Genomic DNA, 11,437 nt, shown 5'->3' on the forward strand with positions numbered 1-11,437 from the left:
AAAAAAAACACATTTTAATATAGACGAATCGACAAAAAAATAATTCAACAATATGATACATAATGAACATTGTTTGGAAAAGTCAACTTTTTTAAAGTAACTTTCTAAATTATGTTTCAGAAAAACTTAAAAAATTCATTTATTTAATATTCTTTTTTTTAATTAAATTTAATTATTTTACACAATATACTTTCCAGTATTCAAATAATTGTTTTGTACACTACTTTGTAATGGTAGCATTGAGATGTATTTTCCGGAATTTGCCGAGTATCACCGGAATGCCATGTGATAACGTTACGGAAAGGCATGTGATAACAATCGAAGCATGTGATAAACTTTTCATATCAGCCCGCTAAGCACCAATTCGAAAAATATGGAAAATACTTTAATTTAATGCTATTATCATACGGTAAAAATCATATGTTATTTAGTCTAAGTATATGATAATCTGATATTATTATACCTCAGTTATCATTTTCTATATTAATTTTTTTTAAATCAAATTGCAAGCGTTGAACTATTGGATCGGTCAATATATAGGACCTGGATGAAACTATTTGACTGCAAGCGTCATTATATTTCGCGGAATTTTTAAAGGCAGCTACGGGATTGGGGGATTTTGGAAATACCACGGGAGTAACGACGTTGCTCTTTATCTATTATTTCTATTGTTGACGTCAGTGTTATGCGGGGTTCACACATTGTCGATTATTGCTCCCGTTTGTGATCAGACAGCGATACGACACGAAAAGTGAAAAAGTCGGATTAGTATCCTCAATTATCTGGAATGTCCTATTATTGTCTGAACGCAGTCGTTTTAGTTCGTAACAGATTCCTACTGGTCGGGAAGGGTCCGAATAGTTCGGCAAAGCACCCCGACAGTTAGGTGCGTCCCGTAACATTCGGGGAAACTCAGCCGATTTTGTCTAGTCGGATTACAATCGTGCCTATGTCGTGACAGATTCTGCTGTATCGGATCGAATTCCTAACAATGTTCTGTGTATTCGGGACGGTGTCCTGTGGAACGGGAATGATCTGGAGAAGTCCCGACAATAACAGAATACAATACGACTGAGACCAGACAAAGCCGTTTGCAATGCGATAGAGCGGACCGTGATAGGATTACGTTCCGACAGTATCTGATCATCCCGATTATGCCGACAGTTTTCGAACGGATAACTTCCGTCAGCGTCGGTTCACTGTCTTGTCACTATCTGATCTCTATCGGAGTACATTCGGTAGAATCGGGACGCAGTCGTGACAGACTCGGTCGAATTTTACCTGGCGAAAGATACAAATCGAATTTCCATCCACGATTCACAGGATCTTGATCAGACTTTTGACAAATTTTAATCGGGAATGGTCCTGTCAAGGACGGCAGTAAAAATCGTGAATGTGTGACCCCAGAGCTTAAGACGTATAGCCTTAGTATTTTAGAATATTTTCGAAGTAAACTTTATGGTTGGGTTTCTGCTTTATATATTACGATCGAACTTGATTTATCACCGCCATTTATTGTCTGTTGTCTTTTTCGTATTATAAAACAGTGACTGACAGGATATTCGTGAAATAGTAAGTTTATTGTACCCTCGGATACAACTATATTGCCCTCGGCTACGCCTCAGGACAATATAGTTGAACCTCTAAGGACAATAAACTTACTATTCCACTCATACCCAGTCAATAAGTGTACATTTGAACTTAAGAACCGGAAATCGTTTAGTGAAAACTGAATAAAATAGTTTGATATGGTCTACCTTGTGAGCGAAAAGAACAATGAGGCTAATAGTAGATTGAATAACATTTAATTGTTTAAAATAAAATAGCGTTAAATAATTAAACAAGTTACCTCTCTGTCTTAGACTTCATTGATATATTGAGTGTCATTAGAAACACAACACTTATTGAACTAGTATCAAAATGTGGCGTAACTTCTAATTAGACAACTCCAAAAAAGATCAAACAATATGTTGCTCATATTAACTGAATCGGTTGCATATAATATTATGCATTATTTGTCTTTGACTAAATGGAAACTTTTGGATCTCCTTGAAAACAATTAAATACGGCACAACCAGGGCGATTACGGTCGCCCGTCGACCCGATGGTCCCCGCTATCCATCCCACACAAAAGTGTTATGTGGGCTACCGCGTCACTCGACGTACGGGGTGGCAGAAATTTTTTAAAAATTAACATGAGGGATAATTTTTCATCGGGGAGCCGCGGACAAGGTTTTATGCGTACTAACAATGGTCTCTCGATGTACGGGGCGGCAGAAATATATAGTATCGTGAAATTTGTTATACGAGGGAGAATTATTCACCGGGAAGCAACGGACAATGTTTCTGCGTGCAACTGTGGGTCTCTCGAAGTACGGGGCAGAAGAAATCTAGCATCGCATTTTTTTTTTACACGAGCGTGAATTCTTCATCGACGAGCCGCGGACAAGGTTTCATGCGGGCTACCTGTGTCATATGGTATTTTGAACCCATTATACCGCATGGTATTTTGACCCCGGGATAATTTTTCACATATGGTATTTTGAACCCCCTGCGGTATATTGACCCCCCCCCCCCACCTGCGGTATATTGAACCCCCCTGTTTTTGATAAATAGTAGTGCAGTCAATCTAATTTACAATTTATTGGATATCATTTCTTTTAATTTGAAGTTTTAAGTAGGGGGTTCAATATACCGCAGGGGGGTCAAAATACCATGGAAAAATAAAATTTACAAAATATCTGTTCCAGCATACAAACTACTTATTGGTGTATTATTACTATGTTAAGGAGTTAGATAGTTAAGATTTTTTTTACATGAGAGATCTATAGTAGGGGGGTTCAATATACCGCAAAAAGGGGGGGGGTCAAAACACCATGGCTAAGTAAAAATTTCAAAATATCTTTTCAAGCAGGTTAAATACATACAAACTACTACTTATTGGAGTATTATTATATGTTAAGGAGTTAGAATAGCTCACTTTGTAAAAGAGTTGTAACAGCTAGATTTGTTTGCTATAGTAATCATTATACTCCAATAAGTAGTTTGTATGTATTTTCCTTGCTTGAAAAGATATTTTGAAAATTCTACATAGCCCTGGTATTTAGACCCCTTTGCGGTATAATGAACCCCCTACTGTAGACCTTGAATTTCAAAATTTCTAGCTATTCTTACTCCTGAACATAGTAATAATAAGTGGTTTGTATTTATTTAACATACTGGAAAAGATGTTTTGAAAATTAACTCTAATAAGTAGTTTTTATGTATTTAACATGCTGGAAAAGATGTTTTGAAAATTTAACTTTGGCATGGTATTTTGACCCCCCTGCGGTATATTGAACCCCCTACTATAGACCTTAAATTCAAAAATTTAAGCTGTTATAACTCCTTTAAACAGTTATTATACTCTAATTAGTAGTTTGTATGTATTTTACTTGCTTGAAATGGTATTTTGAAAATTTTATTTTGCCATGGTATTTTGAACCCCCTACCATGGTATAATGAACCCCTACCATAGACCTTAGATTAAAAAAAATAGCTGTTACAACTGTTTTAAATCGTTATTATACTCCAATTAGTAGTTTGTATGTATTTTAATTGCTTGAAATGGTATTTTACAAAACAAAATATTTTGCCATGGTATTTTGACCCCCTACCATGGTATTTTGACCCCTGGCCCCTACCATGGTATATTGAACCCCCTACTACAGACCTTTAATTTTTAAAATTCTAGCTACTCTATCTCCTTTACATAGTAATTATACTCCAATAAGTATTTTGTATGTATTTTACTAGCTTGAAAAGATGTTTTGAACATTTTACTTTTTAGATTTAACTGAGCCATGGTAATTTGACCCCCTCCCCCTTTTTTACCATGGAAAATTAAAACTTAAGTCTACCATTCTATATAAATGTTTCAAATTTGAAATAATTAAAGTGTTCAAGCTACATGGTCTAGTTATAATGCTTTAAGAAGTTTTTTGAATGAAATTTGGTTGATTAAGACTTCAGAGCACTTCTACCAAGCAAATATTTTTCTTTCAACCTATCATGGAAAATTGACCTCCACTTCTTGTATGAATGATTTTTAATCTTTGGTTAGCTTTTGTATAATGTAAAATGTTTTATAAATCATCTAGAATGAAAAAAACAGGGGGGGGGGGGGTCAATTTACCATGGGGGTTCAACTTTCAATACAGGGGGGAGGGGGTTCAATTTACCATGGGGGTCAATTTACCATAGCGGTATTTTGACCCCGGGGTCAATTTACCATGGGGTTCAAAATACCACATGGCACCGGGTCTCTCGATTAATGGGGCAGAAAAAATATAGCATCGGTAAACATGTTTTCAAAGGAAGAATTTTATAGTTTAGTCCTGATAATGTTTGTTAATATATCTCTCTCTCTCTCTCTCAGAAAGAAGGAAAGAAAGAAAGAAAGAAAGATTAATTAACAATTATTAGGAAATAATGCGCTGCCAAAGAACATATGTCATACTTATTAGACCTATGTGCTTCATTTACAAATTATTTTGATAAATATTACAGTATTTTCTTATTCATTTCAGAGAAAGGGGAGGGTATCTTTTTTATTCCTATCATAGATCCAAAAATGACATTCTATTTTGTAGATCATCATCAGAGAAATAAACCTATCCTACTGATACTTCTTGTCAAATAAAAGATATATTTGTAGAAATCAATACAGCCCAGGACAATGATACCTAATGACGATTGTTATCTGTTAGGTAACTATATGTAACATGTATAAGACTTTTTACTGAGTGAAATTATACTTATATTGATTTTCTGAATACTTTAAGAATAAAAAGGAATGCATTAGTAATTGAGTTTATATTAAGAGAATAATTCCTTCCATAAACAATGTAAATTTATTATAACTATATATATGGAACAGATTTTTAAATGATATGTAACTGAATAATTACTGTAAGTATAGACTGGATTTTTAAATAATAAAATAATTGGAAATTTGATACGATCACGGTTTATGATCATGAATAAGCTTGAATCAACGGCATTTTAACATTAATACTACTTTGACAGACTGCTTGAAATAAAAGAATTTTAAATGCGTTGTTTATAATAAAGCTGGCAATATAACGGTGTGTTCACAGATTGAACTGTGTAAAGTTAGGATTCACGGCAGATTATCGTCTGTCGGATTATCTCGGGGAGTCGTAACCATAATAAGGATTTACTTATAAGCCGAATAATTCAAGTTCATTTCAAGCTATTGTGGAAATGTAAAATCAATTTAGTTAGTTATGTTATTTTAACAAATCATTATTTTTATTGGAACGAGGTGTTTTGGAATACCAGTTACAATCTATGATACAACATGAGATTATTTCAGTCCCACACCTTACTGGAGGCAGCTGTGGAGCCAGCGCCTTCGTTTTTGAGGGACCCGACACGAGAACATTTGAAAACATTAGTGCATTACAGGGATGCCAGAAACAGGTTGCCGACACCAGATAAAGTCGCCATCATGGATCTATCGCATAGCTTTGAAAAGCGGCGTTTAGGCAAACAACAACAGATTCTGTCCGAGATGAACCAACGATGTCGAGAACAAGAGGTCTCTGACATGTCATCTAAACTATCAGCAAAGTGTAGTCTAAGTCCGTCAGAAAACAAAAGTAAGGAAGTCACATTTTATTCTACAAACTTTATGACAAAACCGAAACAAAGGACATATGTGGGAGCAGTAGATGTTGTGGACCCTCGGAGTTTGTCGCCCACAAGTACAAATACCCCTGGAGTTTACGAAAAAACATACAAACATTTTCCAGCACGACGCGTCATTAAAAATCAAGGAAAGTTTGACTTTGTGAGGTCACCTATTCAGTTTGAACGACCCCCTCGGATATCACCAGTACTTTTCGGGAAAAATAATCCGGTTCACTCGAGTACGGATTCATTGCTGAAAGCCAGGTTAATGCAGAATCAGCGTATTAACGGTACTGTACAACTGGAACATTACACCCCGCGTATAGACGGGTTAGCGCCCCTTGTTCTGCCTACTATTGATCAAGGATATCAAACAGACACACGTGTAGAATCTATTTCTGCGTCCAGAGTCCAGCTTGGGTCACGAACATTAACAAACCAAGGACCAGACAGCATTGTGACGAATAGTACTAAAACGAACAAAAGTAGTACAAGACTGTCAAAACATTCTAAAAGTATGAAAAATGAAAAATCAGAACTTCAAAGTATTGTTGCAAAAGGTGGAAGTTCACCACCCCCAAATTCTACGGATCAGAATCAGGACTAATATAGTTTGTGGTTGAACTATCGACTATATGTGTATAAATATATATATAAACATGCATAAATAGCGATAAAGACCATATTGACTTGAAATTTACTGGGATTTACACGTTATATTAGAATTCAATAAGGACAGATAGGTATTATCAGTTTTTACATATAAGGCCAGATAGGTATTAACAGTTTTCACCTATATTTTGGTAATACGCAAGTGTTATAATAGTTTGAGAAGTCCTGATAACTCGAATCTAATTTAATCAGACTGTATCTGAAACATAGAGTACGTTGAAATATCCTATATTCAGAGTAATCCTAAGTGTAAATATACGGAGTACAGAAGAAAAAATAAATCATACATAATGATTTTGTTTGTTAATTATTGTGTCGACATTTCACCCTGGTAAGATAATTCAGAATTGACAAGTTGCCTAAAATATACTGATTTCATTTATGGTTTGTAGCCAGTATGGTTTATTTTTATTAAATCCATATGTCTTGTTAACATCTACCATAGAGAATTGTGTTTTGATTCAAATCTTTTTAAAATTTCTGCTCAATTCAAATATTGCCTCTTATAAAGGTTCCTTACAAAGATTGAGAGACACTTTCTTACGGAAGGTTTAACACAGATGGGTTGTAGGGCTCCTGGTATGCTCCCCTAAATACCTTCAAGTGGTTATAAGGTCTCTCTCGATTCAACAGAAATATGAATAAGAAGAATAAAATCATTAATTTTGTGCCTGTTAAGGAAGAAATAAATTGAAATACTAATAGGAATACATGTTTTATCTGTGTAACTTTGAAAAGTTTGTATTTCAAAGACTCTAACTGGGTATGTGAATATACAAACAATAAACTGAATATACAAACAATAAACTGAATATGAAACAATAAACTGAATATAGAAACAATAAACTGAATATAGAAACAATAAACTGAATATACAAACAATGAACTGAATATACAAACAATAAACTGAATATACAAACAATAAACTGAATATACAAACAATAAACTGAATATACAAACAATAAACTAAGTCTATCCATATACGCCATGGAGTATACAGATTACATTGTATAAATGTGTAAGAAGACAAATTATGTGGAATTAACCACATATTGTATAAGTTTAGAATATCAATTTTTATATCGTTGTCAATCATCTTTTATTGGATGATTAAAAAAAAATATTTTAAGACATTTTCTTTATACAAATAAACATTGTGTATTAGAGACTTTTCGTTCATTGCAGAAAAAAATTACATTAAAAAATATGATGAGATTCAGACCCCGTGAAAATGGAAGATCACCTATAAAAAAAATACGGTAATCCCGCCGATAACCCAGAAACGACCGTGTTCAATCTATAATCAATGATTGTTGCATAAGTAATTTCCATTAACTTTCTTATTGATTCTAAGATTTCAACTTTTAGGAGAATTAAATATATTTTCAGATAATAATTGTTTATACTTGTGCAACAATCTTAGCTAATGTAACAGACTATAACAACCAACATTCAGACTTACAGCAATCATTTAGAATTTATCGATCCATTGAAAAAAACTTATTCTAAATGGTTACCAATTCAACATGGCTATCATCCATTCAGATTTTTGAATATTGTTTTAATTGGTATTAATATTGATTTTGTTATCAAAATTAAACTGAATATTAATACTTTTGCACAGTCATGGCTCTATAACGTAAGTCATGTTTTCTCTGATATTTATAACATCTTTACATTAAATCCATTGGAAGTTGGATGTGTACTGATTGTTATTTTAGTTATAGATGCATGATTTGTTTTTATTAGTTGTTATTGGCTTTAACTAGATGTCAGTAACTTCGAGTAATCTCAGATCTGTACTTAATGTATTTTTGTTTTAGGGATGTATAAGTACCTTGCCACGTCCACTCTGTGTTTTTGTTAGATGTATTTCTAGTTGTATCCCTCTGATCAGTTAATTCATTTTGAACTGATTTTCATAATTCGTTCTTATGTTGTACTGTTACACCACTGTCCAGAGTTTTGAGAAGGGTTGGTGCCTTTAAAATAGTTTAACCCCGCAACTTTCTGTGTGTGTCTGTCCCAAGTCAGAAGCATGTTATTGGGTGCTTGCCCTTTTTTTGCTGTTTTTAATATTTCAGTGTTTATGTATGTGTTCTGTAAATCATAACATGCAGACATCTTATACGTTCAAGTATTTACCATGTAAATTTTTATGGTATTATTCTATACAAAGCACAAAGTGTCGGCATTAACTCAATAGCTAACCAAACCTTTAAAATATTTATTCAAAAGGGATATAGTTACGAAACTGTTGTAAGGTCGTTAAGGATTGTGTATTTTGGTATTAATATTGACTCACTCATAGGGTCTTTACATTGGAAATAAACACATGTATTCTAAAACCAGTTGTTTGAATGATATCCATTGGTGGCCTTCGGCAGTACTCTACCCTTTAGTCGGGTTGTTGTCTCTTTGACACATTCTCCATTTCCCTTCTCAATTTCATATAAGCGGATTTCTTTAAGAATCAATATGTATCTTATCATTGAACTTCATTTAGCGCCAATATACATACCAGATCAACGCTAACGCGTAATAAATAATGCTTTATGTCTGCATGTTGTGCATTGTTTATAAAATAAGGTATTTAGTATTCTATGACTCATCTTGCTCAAAATACGACTTCCATCTCACTGTGATGAGCAGGAGCAGAACTGCATGTCAAAGTGAAGGGAACATAGAAAAAAAAATCAATTCATATCTAATATTAGCAAATAATAAAAATATAGACATCTCTGTATCTCACGTAAATTTGAGGATTAGCCCAAAACTCATGTAGACTCGAAAACTGAGTCTTACCGTCGACTTGATATTTGTGAAAACGTAACATAATATACCAATAAGCCCAAACGTGCATCTTCTGATAGAGTCAGGTTCAGACTTATCTTTTGTATCATTGACAAAGGTTCTAATCTATTATTATATATACGTTTTCGAAATCACAGCAGGATATATACCAGGTGTATTTTTTTTAAAGAAAGTGTTATTGTAATTGTTACATGTATACCCTTCATCTTTCTCTGGATTCCTCTATTTCTTGAGTACTTGTTATTTGACCTTCTACCATAGAATTAACTATCTTTCAAAGCTCAATATAATAATTGTTATATGATTTGGCGAGCAGTCAAATATGCTTCAACATAGTGTGCTATATATATATTTTATTTATCCTGTACTTTTGTGTATATCTTTTACACAATTGTATCTATTATAGAATTATCTTTGAATACGTGTATAAAAGACTATTTAAACTACCACTAAACACACTTACCAAAAAAAAAAAAAAAAATACAAAAATACAAAAAAAATCTATAGGCGGTTGTTACATTTATAGTTTTCAATCAAAATAAAATGATTTTTTCAAAAGATACGATATGTTAAATTATTGTGAAATTTTTATTTTAACTACTCAATTATTCGAAAACATTGATTTGTAATTAATCTTATTTTCAATGATAAAACACTTATTTGACGTGTTATGATATTTTATAGAATTTGATTTGCATGGGACGTTAAATTGAAGTTCAAATGAATAAACGAATATTTTTTTTCATATCGATGACAAATATATGTTATTGTCTTTTTTCTAAAATTTGATCCATCTCAAATCGTTTTAAATGACCTTAATCTTCCATATTGGATTAATTCCAGGTTTTATTTCAATGACGTTTTAACAGTTCATCATCCAGTTTGATTTGGTGTTTAGATAAAGCTGAAAACTTTAATTACATTGATAAATCTCTCATTTACATAGGTTTAAATAAAAGCACACTGACTTCGACGGTACGTGGTGGGTGGGGATGTCGGAGTGGGACAGGAGGTTGCCGTCTGTGTTCTTGTGGTGGGTGGGGATGTCGAACGGGACAGGAGGTTGTCGTCTGTGTTCTTGTGGTGGGTGGGGATGTCGAACGGGACAGGAGGTTGTCGTCTGTGTTCTTGTGGTGGGTTTGGATGTCGAACGGGACATGAGGTTGTCGTCTGTTTTCTTGTGGTGGGTGGGGATGTCGAACGGGACAGGAGGTTGTCGTCTGTGTTCTTGTGGTGGGTGGGGATGTCGAACGGGACAGGAGGTTGTCGTCTGTGTGTACTTGTGGTGGGTGGGGATGTCGAACGGGACAGGAGGTTGTCGTCTGTGTTCTTGTGGTGGGTGGGGATGTCGAACGGGACAGGAGGTTGTCGTCTGTGTGTACTTGTGGTGGGTGGGGATGTCGAACGGGACAGGAGGTTGTCGTCTGTGTTCTTGTGGTGGGTGGGGATGTCGAACGGGACAGGAGGTTGTCGTCTGTGTGTACTTGTGGTGGGTGGGGATGTCGAACGGGACAGGAGGTTGTCGTCTGTGTGTACTTGTGGTGGGTGGGGATGTCGAACGGGACAGGAGGTTGTCGTCTGTGTTCTTGTGGTGGGAAGGGATGTCGAACGGGACAGGAGGTTGTCGTCTGTGTGTACTTGTGGTGGGTGGGGATGTCGAACGGGACAGGAGGTTGTCGTCTGTGTGTACTTGTGGTGGGTGGGGATGTCGAACGGGACAGGAGGTTGTCGTCTGTGTGTACTTGTGGTGGGTGGGGATGTCGAACGGGACAGGAGGTTGTCGTCTGTGTGTACTTGTGGTGGGTGGGGATGTCGGAGTAGGACAGGATGTTGTCGTCTGTTTACTTGTTAGGATTACATAAGTATATCTTTTTACCAGGTATAACCTTAGCTCTCCTTGTAAAGTCTGTAATGATTTCTCCAATGTTTAACTAGTAAACATTTTTGTTAAGGGACCAGCTGTAGGGTGCGGGATTCCAGTCTCCCTGTATTAAGAGACCAGCTGTAGGGTGCGGGATTCCAGTCTCCCTGTGTTAAGGGACCAGCTGTAGGGTGCGGGATTCCAGTCTCCCTGTATTAAGGGACCAGCTGTAGGGTGCGGGATTCCAGTCTCGCTGTGTTAAGGGACCAGCTGTAGGGTGCGGGATTCCAGTCTCGCTGTGTTAAGGGACCAGCTGTAGGGTGCGGGATTCCAGTTTCGCTGTGTTAAGGGACCAGCTGTAGGGTGCGGGATTCCAGTCTCGCTGTGTTAAGGGAC

General features: G+C 35.5%; 1 protein-coding gene across 1 annotated transcript; it reads left to right on the forward strand.

The window, feature by feature from the left end:
- The first annotated feature begins 5,015 nt into the window (after positions 1-5,015).
- LOC139493075 (uncharacterized) lies at positions 5,016-6,661 on the forward strand. Its single transcript, XM_071281218.1, has one exon. It carries the CDS (start codon positions 5,363-5,365, stop codon positions 6,299-6,301), a length of 939 nt encoding a protein of 312 aa, XP_071137319.1. The 5' UTR covers positions 5,016-5,362; the 3' UTR covers positions 6,302-6,661.
- The last annotated feature ends 4,776 nt before the right edge of the window (positions 6,662-11,437 follow it).

This window comes from Mytilus edulis, chromosome 10 (genome assembly GCF_963676685.1).
Source record: "Mytilus edulis chromosome 10, xbMytEdul2.2, whole genome shotgun sequence".
Classification (NCBI taxonomy): Eukaryota; Metazoa; Mollusca; class Bivalvia; order Mytilida; family Mytilidae; genus Mytilus; species Mytilus edulis.